General features: G+C 54.5%; 1 protein-coding gene across 3 annotated transcripts; it reads right to left on the bottom strand.

Annotated features, from left to right (window-relative positions):
• Nucleotides 1-244: 244 nt before the first annotated feature.
• ADISSP (adipose secreted signaling protein) lies at nt 245-13,448 on the bottom strand. 3 transcript variants are annotated; one of them, XM_086701785.1, is made up of 6 exons: nt 13,296-13,448; nt 6,280-6,395; nt 4,650-4,792; nt 2,126-2,264; nt 1,120-1,242; nt 245-888 (listed from the first exon to the last, which is right to left on the bottom strand). In XM_086701785.1, the coding sequence occupies exons 2-6, from the start codon at nt 6,296-6,298 to the stop codon at nt 788-790; spliced, it is 525 nt and encodes a 174-aa protein (XP_086557911.1). In that variant the 5' UTR covers nt 6,299-6,395; nt 13,296-13,448; the 3' UTR covers nt 245-787. The 3 variants fall into 3 exon arrangements, with proteins under 3 accessions (XP_086557911.1, XP_025787661.1, XP_086557912.1); XM_025931876.2 differs by having other exon boundaries at nt 6,280-6,448; nt 13,296-13,434; XM_086701786.1 differs by lacking the exon at nt 13,296-13,448 and adding an exon at nt 12,858-12,876.
• Between the last annotated feature and the right edge of the window lie 2,821 nt (nt 13,449-16,269).

The following is a 16,269-nucleotide window of genomic DNA, read 5'->3' as shown; positions in this document are numbered from 1 at the left end:
AAACAGAACTTCCCCTAAGACCTCTCTCTGGCTTAGGCATAAGGCCTCACCCCAGCCAAACTTATGTCAACTATTCCCAGGCCTAAAATACCACTCGTGCATACTTCGTTGGGGGCTAGGTGCTATAATACCATGAAGTGCCCTTACCTCCTAAAAGAATGAACACAACCAGAGCTGTTCCTTAACTCATCTGCATAGGATTGGGCATTCTCAGAGCGATGGAAAACAAACATTAGCTGGCCTCTGATGTCCACTGAAACTTTTATTTCTTTAGGGTTTTATCCCAACCAGTCCTTTAAAAACCAAGTAACACAGATCTGGGGGTTAGGGCTTGGGGACTGCACCTCCCTCCTACTCAGTGTGGACAGCAGTAGGAAAGAGGGAGGGGGCAGGGGAGGGCAAAAGCCAGACAGCAGCAGCATTAATGGGAGTGACGACGACGTCACAGAGCCAGTTCCCTCCTCTCCCAAGCCCTGGCTGGAGCCCCTGTGACTTGGGGTGGGGGGTGGGTAGAACCCACCCCAGGCCCCCCCTCCCCTCCTCAGATAGCCTCCTTGGGGGCTCAACCCATTTCTTCCGGCAGGAGACTGAGGCACACAGGAGGAAGTGGGAGAGGAGGACACACGAGAGGCAGGGAGGTGGCACAATGAAGGCAGAGGTGAGAGGCCCCTGGACACCCCACACCCACCCCGGGGAGGGGTGAGGAAGCCACACCATGATACAGCGTTCGGGGAGATGAGGTGGGGTTTAAGGCTGTGGGGTTCTGAGGCGCGCAGGGCCGCAGGCCTCAGTCAAAGCCGTGCCAGTCGCTGTGCTCTGAGTCGTATTCTAGCTCGGCACCCACGCACTTGACCCCATCAAGCAGCATGGGTGTGCCATGGTGTCGGTCTGCAAGGCAGGTGACAAATCAGGATACCAGGCTGGTTCCCTCGCCCCACCCACTCTAGGACACTCCCCTCCACCTCCCCTCTGGGCTCTGCTGGGATGGGGGTGGGGGGAAGGTACCCGGGAACCCCAGGCCAGAGCAAGGACCCCTCTTTCAGATGGGGAGGGCAGAAATCCCTTGCAGTCAAGCTGGCACCTCCCCCCTCTAGCCAGACCCAAAGCTCGCACGCTCACCCATGACTCGCGCTTGCACTGTCACTCGCACACAGGTGCCGGTGCCACCTTCACAGGCTAGCAGCATCTCCTCCTTGAGGACTCCCTCTTTGTGTGCCGAGTATTCACACTTGACGCTGTAACCTGCCCAGATGATCAGCATCTCTGTGGCCTCCCGCCCCTGTCCCCCAGCACTCACTGGCACCAAGACTGGCCACCTCCTCCAAAGGAGTAAGGATGGCCCAGGACTTGTCCCCCCAGGGCTGGGCACACAGGCCCTGGAAACTTCCTCCTCTTCAATGAGGTCTCTGTGTTTCCAGCCTGTGGACAACCCTGTTATGGCTCCAAGGGTCAAACTCGGGCTTCCAGGAGGAGGGTCCAGTGGTTCCCCAAAAGGGCAGGAAGGGAGAGGGGGTTGATAGGGAAAGGGGGATGGGCAAGGCCTTCGCACATGGGGTGGCGAGAGGTAAAGGCCTGTGGGAGCTCACTGAATCCACTTAAGGGCAAAGTCATGAGGAGGAAATACGGGGACATGAAACTGAAACTGGGGTGTGAGTGACTATGAAACTGACACCCTAGCCTCCAGGTGGCAGGAGAGGGCCTGAAGCTACAGGGAAGGCAGAAGCAGTCCCAACTCCAAAGCCTGTGACTGCCGGGTGCTAGGAGGTAGCTGCCCAGGGTCCCTGGGGCTCTGGCAGATTTTTCTTGAAGGGCAGACAGGAGGGAGAGCTGGAGGCCCAGAGCCAGTTGCTTATTGGCTCCACCACCTCACTGAGGGTACTATCAGGTGATACACAGGCACTGGCCAGCAGGGTGAGCCCACGGACCCCTGCCCAGGGAGCAAGGCCTGGGGCATGGGAGCTGCTGAGATGCCACACTGCAAGCTCTTAAAGAGGCGTCAGGTCGCCCAACTGCTGAACTGCCCATCTACCCTAGAACAGGGGGAAGCACCCCATGCTCTCACTCTGTTACATCCAGGCCCGGCTGGAGGAGGGTAGGCCTCCAGCACCCTGAGCAGGGCACACACCTTCTGGGATGGGCATGACGCTGAGGAGCTTGAGGTGTAGGCTAGGGACAGGTGCTTCTCGGACGTCCTTGCTCAGCCTGTGCACCGGGGGCAGAGTGAAGGTAATCTCATACCTGTGCAAGATCTTCAGGAAGCCAACCTGTAGCAAGAAGGTGGGGAGGGGGAGGCACCTAGTCACTCTCAGCCTACCCCAGGGCCCACCCAGCTCCTGCCACCTGGGATCCTGTGCGCCCCTGCACCGGCTGCTATAGGAATCCCAGAGGGGGTCTAACTCCCTCCGCCACTCCAGCTTGTCCACACACCAAGTCCAGTGGCTCCAGGCACTTCGCCTGAGGACCTCATCCCCTCAGCTGGTTACTCAGCACCTGTTGTGTGGGCCCCACAGCAAACGTTGGCCCACTTTATAGATAAGGAAATGGAAGCCAGGCAGTATGGCCAGGGTAAAGGTCTCCCTAGGCCTCTTGGCCACTCCTGCCACGTGTGGCACATATCAAGGCAGCAGCCATTGCCCACAGGGGAAGCTAGCTCAAAGTCCCACGATGCAGGCCGTTCACCTGCCCCCGCCACTGCCAGCACCTGCCCAGAGCCAATAGGCTGGGGTCAGGGACACGGGTCCTTTAGCCACTCCTGTGGAGACAGTGGGCAGCACACACATTGCACAGGATGAAGGACGGGATAGAATTAGAAAAACAGACACTAGACCAGCTGTGTCAGTGTAAAGCTGGCCCATGGGCACCAGCTACTGAACTCTGCTGGCACCTGAACGTGGACGCCTGCCTGCCCACTCAAATGCTCAGTGTGCCCAAAGCCCCACAAGCCATTTCTGTTGTTCATACACGGTGACTGGCAACCAGTGCCCCCTGGGATAGATGCCAACCTTGGATAAGTCCAGTCATGTGAAGGGCCACAAGCTGGGGTGGCAGCTGAGCAGGTAGGCTGGCCAGAGGGCAGTCCAGGAGGCACAGGGGTGCGTGATGTACCCACAACTTATGTGCACACAGACTGGCATGCTCAGTTTCAAGGGCTGCACAGCTCTGTTCCTGGGGCTTGTTAGGACTGGCTGCGTGAAGCATTTGGCCTTTCGGTGGGACAGGCAGACATCACGGTATGACAAAGCTTAGCCCATGTGGCTCCCGCACTTTGCAGGTGGAGGACACAGTCCTCAAGAACGATTTCTGGCTATCCTGCCAATGGTGACCCTGTGGCCCAGCCGCACCAACTGCAGAATTTTCCAGGGGAAATCTCAGAGATGTGCGAAAAACACTCCTTGCTGCCCTATTTATAACAATAAAAAATAGAAACGTTCGTAACACCAGGAATAGTGAACCAGCTAAATCAGTGATGATACATTTAATGGAATACCAGACAGTTGTAAAATCTTGTGGAAAATTGTTTACTGACATAGGAAACGGTTCACAACACAAGCCAGCAAAACACTGCTGTGATACTAGCTTTTTGTTTTTGTAGAACCAAAAAAGCTGAAATGACACACATCAAAAATTAACCGTCATTGTGTCTAGATACTATGATTGTGTGTGCTTTTAAATTTCTTTATAGTTTTCTCTAGCTTCCAAATTTTCTCTAATAGACGTCAATGGATTTTGCAATGGGGAGGTGGCGGGAAAGGGAGCTATTCCCTAAAGTTTTGTTTCATTCTGTTTATTCCCTTGAGGAAGTTATCAGCTAAAGGAAAAGAGCACGGATGTTACATTTGGGCAGAAAATGATGAATCTGGGCCCCTCCTCAGGGAGGTCTCAATGGACCAGATGCCCTCCCCTTGCCAGGGCATTCCTGTTCAGCTTCAGAGCCCTGGCTTATTGCCAACCTGAAGGCCTCACTCCGTTTCCCCACAATCCATCCCCTCCAGACACTTCTTCCTGCACCTTCAAGTGCATGTGGGATCTGATAGTGCCCCAGCAGTCGGGGAAGTCACACCAGAGGGTGTGTGAGGTGTGACGCTGAGAGAGGTGGACGCTCCACCCAGAAAGCATGGCGGTGCTCAGTAAACACTCATACCGCAAAGAGCCTAAATCAGCCAGAGGTCTGGCAAGAAGGGAAATAACGTCACACCTTGTTGCCAGCAAAATTCCCCTCACACCTGCGTTCTTTCATCTCATTCTTGCACTAACTCTCCGAGGCGTGAACTGCCTTCATCTCAGAGAAGAGGAAACTGAGGTGACCTGCCCAGGGTCACAGAGACAGATGAGCGGGCCTGGTCCTGAACCCAAGCCCTGCGGCACCTCGAGCCCTGATACCACCTTCCATTGCTGCTGTTGGGGTGACACTAATAAGAGTTCGGCTCCTCTTGTTCGAGTACCGTGCTGAAGGTACTCATTTCATCACTGCAATCTCACCACCTCCCTCCCACTTTACAGATAGGGAAACCAAGGCCCAGGAAGGGACAAAGATGTGCCTTTGCAGCCAGCTTAGAGGACATGGAACAGACAGGTCCAGGAAGCCAGGCAGGGCCATGGAGGATGTAGAGGGAGTAAGGCGGAAGATGGCGGGGGAGGTGTGCACATACCTTGACCAGAAAGCTGCTGTCGCTCTCCTGGGTGACCATGACCACGGAGTCATGCAGCTTCTCATCAAAGTGTACATGGCTCTGGGAACCTTCTGCATCATGGCCTGCCGCAAAGCGGATACTCCGGACTCTGGGCTTGTTGCCTAGGAAGAGAGTGGGAGGGCTCCAGGGGCTGCCGGCTTCCTTTACCGCCAGGAAACTATTCCCCCTTGTCGCCCCCTGGCCGACCCCCTGGCAACTACCCTTGACATCATCTAGCACACACTGCCTGGACTCCTTTCAGGGCTAGGCCACGTCCTACTGAACACTAGAGGTTATGAGGGTTAAAGCTGCCCACCTGCCCAGTCCTCCCACAAAATATAAGCACCCTGAGAACTGGTGTGACAGAGGGAGTCAGGGATTGGCTGGTACAATCTCTTACTTAGAGGAGATGAGGCTGATGACAGAGACCAGAAGAGTCCTCCAGACTCTTAGCCCCAGGCCTTGGGTACCCTACGCCGTGCTCTCCTTCACAGTGCCAAGCTCCCATCTCTGGAATCTTCTCTTCCAGGTCTGTCAGTGCCAAGGCCCCTACTGATGAACCCTAACCCGAGAGGAGGTGGGCAGGGACACAAACAGCCTCTTTGGGACCTTTCTGGGGGTGGGAGAAAGCAAAGGGGGCCAAAAACCACACTGAGCCCACCTAGAAGAGGCTGCAGTTACCTCTTAACTCCATCACTGATCACCAGCAAGGAAGAGGGGCCTCTCAGACCCCTCCCAGAAACACCCTTCCCTCCTCTACTTCATGACCCCCCACCCCCCACCCCGCAAAACACACAGGGCCCTCAGCTATCCCTAGCTGTGTCTGGTTCTCCAAGGCCAGGAGGCAGGGAGTTGAGATGGACAGAGCAATTGGAGCTGGGCTGAGGGCCTGGGCTGGGGGAGACCCATCTTGCCATGAGAAGGACCTCAATCCTCTCTGGCTCACAGCCACAGACTCCCAGGAGCCCTGCCCAGAGTCCTTTTGGTGGGAGGGGCTGGGCCGGACCTGGCCTGGGTTCTTGAACACTCACTGGAGGCCTGGGGAGTGGGGAGGGGCAGCCTGGCACTTCCACATTCCCTGCTGAGGCCCCCAGAACTGACCCTCAAATTTTACCTGGCCTCCCTTGCCTAAAACCCTCTGTGAGCCCTTCTGGACCGTGAATGAAACCAAAATTCCCTTCTGCAGCCTCCTGTGGCCCTACCTACCTTATCAGCCTTAGTGCTCACCCCCAGGTCCTAATGCCCCCCACCAGCCCCCACAGTGGAATAGCGGGGCTGAAACATAGGGACATGAGGGCACATACTTCCATAAACCAGCACACCAAGGAGCCAGCAAGCGTCCTCAGGTTCCCTGCTAGTGCTTGCATGAGCACCGGGACCCAACAAAAACACTGGTATAATTACACTGATGTAATGTAATTCTCTCTCTCTCTCTCTCTCTCTCTCTCTCTCTCACACACACACACACACACACACACACATACACACACATGCATACACACATGCACACACACACACAGCCAATGCAGGCCCCACAAGTAACAATACCCCTCCCACCAGGGTCCCCTGGGAGACCTGTGCAAACCTGCCAAGCTAGCGAGGCACTCACCCTTGTTGGCTGCAGCCATGGATGCCCTCCCTGCCACGGAGAAAGACGCGCAGCTCCAGCCAGACACCGCCGCTCAAGCGCAGCAGCCTCCCATGCTCAGGGACGCCAGCAGGAGCCTGAAGGATGGGGAGTGGGAGGGCAGGGGTCAGGGCCACCCATGGCCCTATGGCTGGGGGAAAGCAGAGATCTCTTTAGGGAAGACACTAAAACCCAACACCCTGCTGTTCTCAACAGCCCAAGGGGTGCCTGTACCCTCTAGCATGGGGGGGGGGGCTTCTGCTCCCCCACTCCTCACATTCCCCAAGAGCCCTCACCCCTGCCTGATGCCCTACTGACCCAGAGCCCCACCAGCATGTGCTGAGCCGTGGCTTCTCAGTGCCAAAGCATCGGTACGGGACTCTGGTACCCAACCCACCTGAGGCTGGCAGGAGGGACAGCCTGAAAAGGAAAAGGATACCACTGGCACTTTTTAGAGGCTAGTTCTCATGCTGGTGACCCCAAGGGCTAGACCCTCCTGTAGCCAGATGCCACATTATTCAGGTTACACACACCCAGTGCAGCTGGGTCTAGGTCAGAGTCAACAAGATGCTTGAAAGAGAGCGAGAATGGGGGCCCACCTAAGATGGGTCCTTGGAGATTCCCTCCCGGTGACAGGTCAGTGCCATATGCTGAACAGATGCCCCGTGAAGGAATTGCCCCATTGCAACCCACCATTCGGCCTCTGGCCTCATTCTCTGGGCCAGCCTCCTAGCTCAGCTCCCCAAGGGCAGCCTCAGGGCAGGGGCAGCGGGAGGCACCCCCAGGAAGCCTGTGTGAACAGCCTGGCCTCTGATGGGCTGAGCTGGGACCATCTAAGCATCAAAAAGAATAATGAGGGCAACTGATGGAAACAGATGGAATACATAAAACTGGAGCATTCACAGAGATTACAAAAAAAGAAGAACGCAAAATAAACACACCCGAACCCTCGTTCACTGACAGTAGCAAGGCCCTCTTTACTCGGAAAACTGGCAATAAAGAGAAATAATTCAGCCTGTCCCTCGGCCTTTCATGTAACTAAACTGTCCCGGTGGTTAAAGGAAGGCTCTTCTTTACAGAAGAATCCTCACTATTAAGTAACAAAGGAATGGCCAAATGCCAAGCAAGTGCCAAAGAGACAAAGGCTGGAGACAGGGAGGCAGGGGATCCTTAACAAGGAGGACAAAGGTTGGCAGAAGTAGATGCTCACAGATGCCCCAGTGCCACCTACGGATGGCCTGGGGTTCTTAAGAAGAATGACACGAGTTTGCATGGAGGGATGTAGTGTCAGCCAGTCATACGCTGTCAAGCTCCCCTCACTCACAATGGGACAACCTGACACACAGAGGCTTCCTCATGTGAGACGCCATGAAGTCCCAGCATCACTGACAAGGGGGTCCTGCCTGAAATGTCTAACCTAAATCTAAAGAAGCCCCGAGCTCTAACTTCTTGCTTATTGAAAATGCAAGGGGTGCCTGGGTGGCTCAGTCGGTTAAGCGTCCGACTTCGGCTCAGGTCACGATCTCGCGGTCCGTGAGTTCGAGCCCCGCGTCGGGCTCTGTGCTGACCGCTCAGAGCCTGGAGCCTGTTTCGGATTCTGTGTCTCCCTCTCTCTCTGACCCTCCCTTGTTCATGTTCTGTCTCTCTCTGTCCCAGAAATAAATAAACGTTAAAAAAAAATTAAAAAAAAAAGAAAATGCAGAGGTTAGTGCACACATTAGATAACTCCATGAAAAAGCAAAGAAGCAAACCCAGAAGTCAGAATATTCTACAAGACAACTGATGGGTCATTTTGGTTTTTTCCCCCAAAGTGCAAGAAAAATAAAGGAGAGGAGCACCTGGGTGGCTCAGTCATTTGAGTGTCCGACTCTTTATTTCAGCTCAGGTCATGATCTCACGGTTCATGAGTTCAAGCCCCACATGGGGCTCTGCACTGACATAACTATCTCTCCCCCTCTCTGCCCCTCCCTGGCACTTGTGCACACGCTCTCTCTCTCTCTCTCTCAAAATAAATAAACTTAAAAAAAAAAAAAAAAGAAAAGAGGGGCACCTGAGTGGCTCAGCCGGTTAAGCATCTGACTTTGACGACTTCGACTTCGGCTGAGGTCATGGTCTCGCAGTTTGTGAGTTTGAGCCCCACATGGGGCTCTGTGCTGACAGCTCAGAGCCTGGAGCCTGCTTCTGATTCTGTGTCTCCCTCTCTCCCTGCCCCTCCCTCCCTAACTCAGGCTCTGTCTCTGTCTCTCAAAAATAAACATAAAAAATTTTTTTAAAAAGAATAAAAAAAGAAAAATATAGGAGGGGCAGCTGTTCTAAATAGGGGATGGGCAAACTATAGCCTGAGGCTGCTGCCTGTTTTTTGTGAAGTTTTATTTGAATACAACTGTACGCCTTTGTTTACATGTTGTCCAAAACTGCTTCTGCACTAAAGCAAAACTACTTTGAGTAGTTGCAACAGAGACCACATGGCCTGCAAAGTCTAAAATATTTACTATCTGGCCCTTTACAGAAAAAGTTTGCCAACTGCTGTTCTAAATTAACACACAAAGAGACCAAGAAGGATACTCTATGGGACAAGTGACCTGGATTTTTCCACCACATCAGCTGCAAGAAGAAAAATAAATGGGGTAGGGGGTTCTAACTACCTATAAAGAAAGGACATTTGGGGGATAACTGGAAAATGTGAATGGGGCTAGATCTGAGGTGGCATTAAGAAATATTAGCTGATCTCGTTGAGATAATGGACTTGTGTCATGTAGAGATGTATGTCCTTATTTTTCACAGATACACACTGAAGTATTTAGAGATGAGCAACCCATGAATGACCTTGGCTAATCCGGGGAATGAAGAGAAACCACAGGGTGGCCTCCTAGTTGGGGGCTGGGCTTGCAGAGGACATGACCTTGAGGTCCCTTGGGTACCAAGCTGCCCCGGTAGCAGGCCTCAACTCCTTTCCCACTTCCCAGTGCAAGAGAAGCCCACCCAGCCCCGAGGGCCTCATGAGCATCGTAAACAGCTCAGGTACCAGCCTCCCACAGATGTGAGGCAGCCTACAGAGGTACAGCGAAGGGCAAGGCTTGGGTCCCAAGGTCCCAGGCCCTTCCCAGGCCCTCCCCCGGCCCCTACCTCAGCTAGCTCCCAGGCCCAGGAACAGGGAAGGGAACTATGCCCCCACTTATCTCTGGCCAGTGCCACTCTGGGGTCAGTCCCAGAAAGGCAGCCCCTTAGCCCTGGAATGCTCAACTCATCCCCAGAGAGCCTGGTCCTTAAAGAGAGGACTGCCCCCCAACCCACCTACTCCAGCCATCTGCTGAAGCTGTAGACTCAGAACTATGTAAAAAATGTGAAAAATGACCAAGCACGAAGGTACCAGGCCCGCTTCCTACCTTCTGCAGAGGCTGCTCCAGCCACACCTCTGCAGCCACAGGCGAACAACAACTCAATGCCCGCAAGTTCCCCCCATCTCCCAAGACCCTTCCCGCAGGCCCGGGTGAAACTCTTAACCAGTGGCTGGTGAGGAAAGGCCCCTGGAGACTCCTTCCACAAATACTCTGACCCACTACATGCAGGGCCCCCTCCCTGTCTTTCCCAATAACCCACTGCTATGGCCTGCCTGCCTCCGTCCAGGCCCTCCCTCCTGCCTGGAACAATCCCCTGCCCCCATCCAAACCTTAGCCTCGGTCTCAGCCCCAGAGGACTTTTTTAGGGTAGCACAATCCTCATTTTATGTTCATCATTTTATGTTCCCCACCTTACCAGGGCAAGGACTGTGTTTTTGCCAAACTCTTTGTCCCCAGTACCCAGCCCAGCACCTGGCAGGGAGCAGCTGTGTCCAGTTTATATTCGTTAAATGAATGAATGACCAAACTAAGGGGAACCCAAGCATGGGCCTTGGCTGGACCCTCTTGGTAGATGTGACATGTCAAGGCCAGTGACTCTAAACCGGAAGTTCTCAGAAAGAGGAACTCACCCTGCTCTCTTAGCCAACCCTTGCCCCAGAGGGCACTCCCCTCCCCCCATCTCACGGAGTGTGGCCTCCCACTGGGCATTATTCTAGCCTTGCCACAATCAGTTGCTCCCCTTGAGATGGAATGCCCTCTGCACTGCCCAGAGCTCAGTACAGAGCAGGCATTCAAGCATGCCTGTAGCGCTTGGGCAGTGAGAACACAGAGATGGAAGGCAAGTGACTTAAGGGGCCAGAGGAGGCTAGAAAAAGCAAGCCTCCTTTCTCAGCAGAGAGCCCTGTCAGTCTCTGTCCCGTGGGAGCCAGACTCTCATCCAAACACAATTCCACAGCAGAAGCAGGAGGAGAAGGTATCTAGCTTCCCCCTGCTGCAGCTGTGTCCACAGGAACTGCTAGGCCCCCTCGTAACCCCAGGCCTCTTCCCGTGCTAGCCAAGCCCTGAGTGTGGCCCAAGCTGCACAGCCCCACAGAGACAGTGGGGACGTGGTCAGGAGCATGGGCTCCAGGGCCCAGCAGTGCTGGTTCACATTCAGGCAGCATGGGAAGTTACTTTCAGTCTCTGTGCCTCAGTTTCCTCATCTGTAACACAGCAATAAGCAGTGACCTCTTCCTCTGAGAGTTTGGTGCAGCTGGTACTTGAACCTCTTGACAGAGCTGCCCATTCCACCCGCATCTTTGCAAAAGCAAATCCCAAAGGCCCGGTTTCTAAAGCAACAGCAATTTCAGGGTAGCAGTGGTAGAGAGGCTCTTCACACTAATCCTGGAATGGCCCTCAGGGTGGGCCCCAGGGACTTCAGCCTTCTCAGAAAACAGCTCAAGGAGTGAGGGGCCTCCCCCCCTTCCCTTCTCCTGCCTCTCTCCTCCCCCATTCCCAAGCCAGCCAGGTCCCCAGTGATTGCCAGAGAGCAGACTTGCAGACTGCTGCCCCCTTCAACCAGAGGAAGATGTGAAGAATGTATATTCTGAGAAATGTCCCAACCCCAACAACAAAAACAAGACCCCCTCCCCAGATTAGATAAACTGTCAACAGGTCACCGGTGGTGATACCATGGACAGTCACAGGATGGGGAGGGATGGAAAGCTGGAACAAGGGCCTTACAGGTCTTGTCTGGTTCTTAGTTACTCTCAGGGAAACTGGAGGAACAGTCTCTTTGGGAGACAGAGAGCTGAGGTCCCTCTCAGCTTTAAAGAGAAAGGCCGCTTCAAGGTTACCCTATCTAGGGCAGGGCACAGCCAGGCCCGGTGGAACCTCTGGCATGAGAAGGTCCAGGGATACGGCAAGTGAGCAAACAGAAGGACAAATGGACAGTTACCCAGAAACCCGGAGTTCTCAGCCCCCTAGGCTCCTGTCCCACAGGGTGCTAGCTGCTACTCCAGGCTGTCCCAAGATAGGGCCCAAGGCTCCAGACTGAAAAGAGCACCAAGACAGTACCCATGGCAAATTGGAGCTCCAGAACATGCCATGCTTGCCCTCCATCCCACAGCTGCACCCCTGATACCACTTCTCGGCCTCAGAAGCAGCCCCAGATCCCAGGCATCACAGGGCAAGCCCCAGCTAGTCCTCCGCTTTGCGGCTGGGGGCACGGCCCCAAACTCTTGGGGTCTCTTTCTCATTCATTCCTCCATCCCCACCCTCAACCTGTGCAAGGACTTTCTGAGCCAGGAACTCCACGACGTTCTACCTCCCCGCCTCCCCCACTCCCACCCCACCCTAGCCCACAGCTAAATCCTGGCTTAAGGACGCAGTCCAGCAGGAGCACTGTCCAGCCTCTCATTAAAGCTCAAACTTGTAAACAGAGTGCCCATTGAGATGACACTGACCTGCTGATTCCAGAACCTGACATAGGACTGGGCACATAGTGAGGGAATTGCATGCCTACAACAAAGCCTGGAAAGGCAAGGCTGGGTGCCAGGTTTGGTGGTGGCAGTTTTACATCAACTCAGTCTGGATGTGACTCCATTTCCTCTCTCTCTACTAGGCAAAAGTGCAGGGTTAAATATAGTGTCTCTCTCTCACAAGCAGGGGTGAAGTGGGGAAGAGACCCCTACCATCCCACACACTTGTGTCTCCCCAAACTCATCCCCCATGCCCCAGCTAGAGGGTTCTTAGACCCCTCTAAACTCCAGATTGCCTGCCCCACCGAGGCCTTGCCCTGAGCCTGTCACCTGAAGACCCCAAGAAGTAGAGGCCAGGCCTGGTCCAGGGGGCGACACTTGCCCCTGACCTTCTTTAGCTCCCAGGGGAGAGAAATGTCCTACTCCCACTTCCCAATACCAAGATTCAAGAAAAAAGGCAACCTAAAGATTCTCTTCTCAGTCCAGCAGAGCTCCTGGTCCAGAAGTTAAATAAAACCGCTCCTGCTGTGATGATAGGAAGGATATGGCCAAGCCCCCAAAGGCATCAGGGGCCCGGGTGTAAGACCCTGTATCCTCTCAGGGCCTCCATCCCCGTGGGTGTGGCGCCCCATCACCGCCCCTTTCTCATCTTCTGGGGGAAGAGATGCAGTTAGACGTCCCCCCTCCATCACACCCCTCGCAGGCTTCTAGGTGGCAGCTCTGTCCCTCATAGATAATCCTCTGCCCTCCCCACCCTCACCTCTGCTGACGCAGGAGTCTCAGGAGTCCGCACTGCCCGACATCACCGCCCTCCTCCCTGAAGATGTCGAGAACAAGAGGTTCAGAGGCTACTGGTCCAAGGTCACACAGCGAGGCAGTGACAATAGCGGGGGAGGGATACGTGTGTGCTGACGGTGCTGACCCCATTACGCCCCCACCCTCGCTGTGTCACACGTGCCCCCGACAACGCGCCGCGGAAAACATCCCGTCTCCACCACCTAACGGTCACCCGCGGCCTCCGGACTGACATTTCCCCAGCTCAGATGCCAGAGAGCACCCCGGTGCGGACCGACAGCGGAACCGTCGCCCCAGCCCGGTGGGGTCCTAGTCACCAACCGCCTAGGACGGCGCTCTGCCGGGAGGAGATCTCGCCGAGTGGGGCGGAACTGGGAGGTGGCAGGAGGAGGAGCATTCTCACCGTGCAGGGCGCACCCCGGGGCCAGTCGGGCACGGTCGACCGCGGTGGCAGCGGTGGCGGTCGCGGCGGCAGCGGGGACTCAACGCCGGGCACGAGGAGGGAACCCCGCGCCGCCGCCGCCGCCCGCTTCACCGGCACGCCCCCGCCTCCGCCCATTGGCCGACCGAGGGGGTGGGGCGAGGACTCTTCCGACCAATAAGAGGACGCCAGAGAACCGCCAACGGGCGTTGCGCCACTGCATCACGTGCAGGGGGCCCTCTGCTGCGCCAGGCTAGCCTACACCTACCGACGGCCCGGCGAGTTCTCGCGATGAAAGGATCCAGGCAGCCAGAAGTGGCCAGGGGCCAGCATGGGGCGGAAAGGGGAGAGGGAAGGAGGAGCGTCTCGAATACGCCCAGCCCGCGTCCCAACTTCAGCGGTGGAGTTTGCACGACCCGCCTGGGCCCCAACTCGAAAGGGGGCTTTCCTGGGCTCTGTCCCCTCGAGCAGCCATAAGGCAGGACTCAGAGATAGGTGGGGCGCCTGTAGGTCTCTTTTCTCCCTAGGCTTACAAGCCCGCATCGGCAATCGATATGGGCATAGCTAGGTCCTCCGGTTCAGGAGCTGAGAAACCTCCATTCTTCCCACTTTGCGACCTCGGGGTTTCAGCTTCTTCCTCTTCCACCCTATCCCTCCGCCTCAGAGGAAGCGCTCTCGCGCAGACTCGAAAGGCGTCCTGGGAGCCGGACCGGCCCGATTAAGCATCAGAACAAAGAAGGCATGCGGGATGGGCCCCGGGGGACCGCAGCCTCTGCTCCTGGTCTCCATGGAGGCGGTCGCCATGGCAGCGGGATGCGCGTAGCTCAGCGTCTCGGGGTGGGATGTGAGCACCTGCACGGAGACTGGGAGCGAGAGGCGTGGTCCTAGGGTCTTTAGGAATTCCAGTAGCTGCTCCGCGGGTGGTCCTGGAACAACAGTTCTCCTCCCACATTTCGCTGGCCTTGACAGGGTCCCTAAAGTGCCTGCGGGGAGCCTTCCAGAGCCCGAGGTTCTCTCCTTCCAATGTAACTAGGGGGAGAGATGGTATGGCACGGCTCAGGGTCGGCTTCCTTTTAGAGGGACCTGGGTCGCTGCCTTTGGGGACCCGTCAAGGTTCCTGCCTTCCGATGGATACCCGTGACTCCTAACCTATCCCATGGCCTCTGGCCTCCACACTGTTGGCAAATTAATCTTACTGAGCTATTGTTTCCATCGCATCTTCCCCTCCTCCAAAACCTCCGTGTTCTGGGACTGTCTCAAGCAGAATTTCACAAACTTTTTAGAAGCATTTTGGGTGATTCATGCGCACTCTGGCGTTTGAGATACTGCCCTCCAGCGTGGGCATTGGGAGATTCCTACGTTCTGATCCCAGCCCATCCACTTCTGCCAGATGATCTTTCACTACCCAGCCCCACCGTTCCATGTGCCCCACTATGCTCCCTCCGCTAAATTGTATTCTCATGTCTATTCGATTCTGCAGCGTTTAAAGTTGGCAGACAGTGGGCCTAAAGGAGACTACAGATATATTTTGTTTAGCCCACACGAGGCTTTTAAAAATTCTAATTCCTTTTCTCCTTCTCCTTTCTCTTCCTCCTCTCTTTCTTTTTCCTCTTCCTCCTCTTCCTCTTCTTATTCCCCTTTTAAAATATCAGAAGACCTAACAACGTGGACTCACATTCTAGCCTGGCACCAAAGACTGGCACATCAGCTTGTCTTGTCCCCACCAATCCCTGTTTTCTCACATTGATTTTACCTTCTGGGACTGTGCAGACATTTGCTTTCATGATACCCTCCTTATGCTACCTTTCCACCTAGAATGCCCTTTCCATTCTCCTTTCATGGACAAAACTCACACTCCCTTCAAGACCAAGTTAAGACCTGCCTTTATTATGTCTTTGAAGACAACTTCTTCTCAAAACTATCCCTGGTGTGGGCTGTTTCAAATAGAGACTAGCTGCTAACTGGGCACTGCCTGGGGCCATTTCCTATCAACTTCTTTAAGCAAATATTGACTAAGTGTGTATGATGAGCAAGTTACTGTGCTAGGCTATGGAGTTACAGGTTCTCACAGTTCAGGGTGGGAGTACACCACACAAAAACAGCTGTGGTTTCTTGTCCCTGCCAAACACTCTTCACACTCCTAGGTGCTGGGCAGTTTGGCTGACTGGCCAATTGAAAGGATCTGCAATACAGAGCTGCCCATGCCCTGGGATACTACAGGCTCCATTGCAGCCCAATGGGTCTGTTTACCAAAAAGAGGGATGCTAATATCAGAGTGGCGCCCAGGCCCTGGGACTTCCTGTGCAGAGGGCCTGAATAGAGCTTTGAGGGAAGCCACAGGCACCCTGGAGATTGGGGCAGTAAGGGAAGGCATTATGAACAACTCCAGGGGCACCTGGGTGGCTCATACTTTCTCTTTCTCTCTAAAATAAAAAATAAAAGGGGCACCTGGGTGGCTCAGTCGGTTAAGCATCTGACTCTTGATTTCCATTCAGGTCATGATCTCACGGTTCTCTGACAGCGCAGAACCGGCTTGGGATTCTCGGTCTCCCTCTCTCTGTGTCCCTCCCTCGCTCATGCTCTCTCTCTCTCTCTCTCTCTCTTTCTCTCTCTCTCTCTTTCTCTCTCTCTCTCCCCAAAATAAATACATAAACATTAAAAAAAAAAAAAAGAACAACTCCAGTTTAGGAGAACAGACTGAACTCATGTAAAATACCCATTCCAGCTCCAAACATATGGTATTCTGGACTCTATTCTTTTTAATAAAAATTAAACAATTGTAACCTTGTTGGAAAACTGCTGGGCAGTATTAAAGCTGAAAATGCCAACCCTTTGACCGAGCAGTTCCATTCTTAGTTACATACCAAAAGACGTGTATACAAATACGCATGGCAGCACCATTTGGAATAGCCTCAAACTGGAGGCAACCTAAGTGTCCATCAACAACAGAATGAAT

The sequence above is a fragment of the Puma concolor genome, chromosome A3 (genome assembly GCF_028749965.1).
Source record: "Puma concolor isolate L17-30 chromosome A3, mPumCon1.1.hap2, whole genome shotgun sequence".
In the NCBI taxonomy this organism is placed as follows: Eukaryota; Metazoa; Chordata; class Mammalia; order Carnivora; family Felidae; genus Puma; species Puma concolor.
This window is presented reverse-complemented; position numbering and strand designations above follow the sequence as displayed.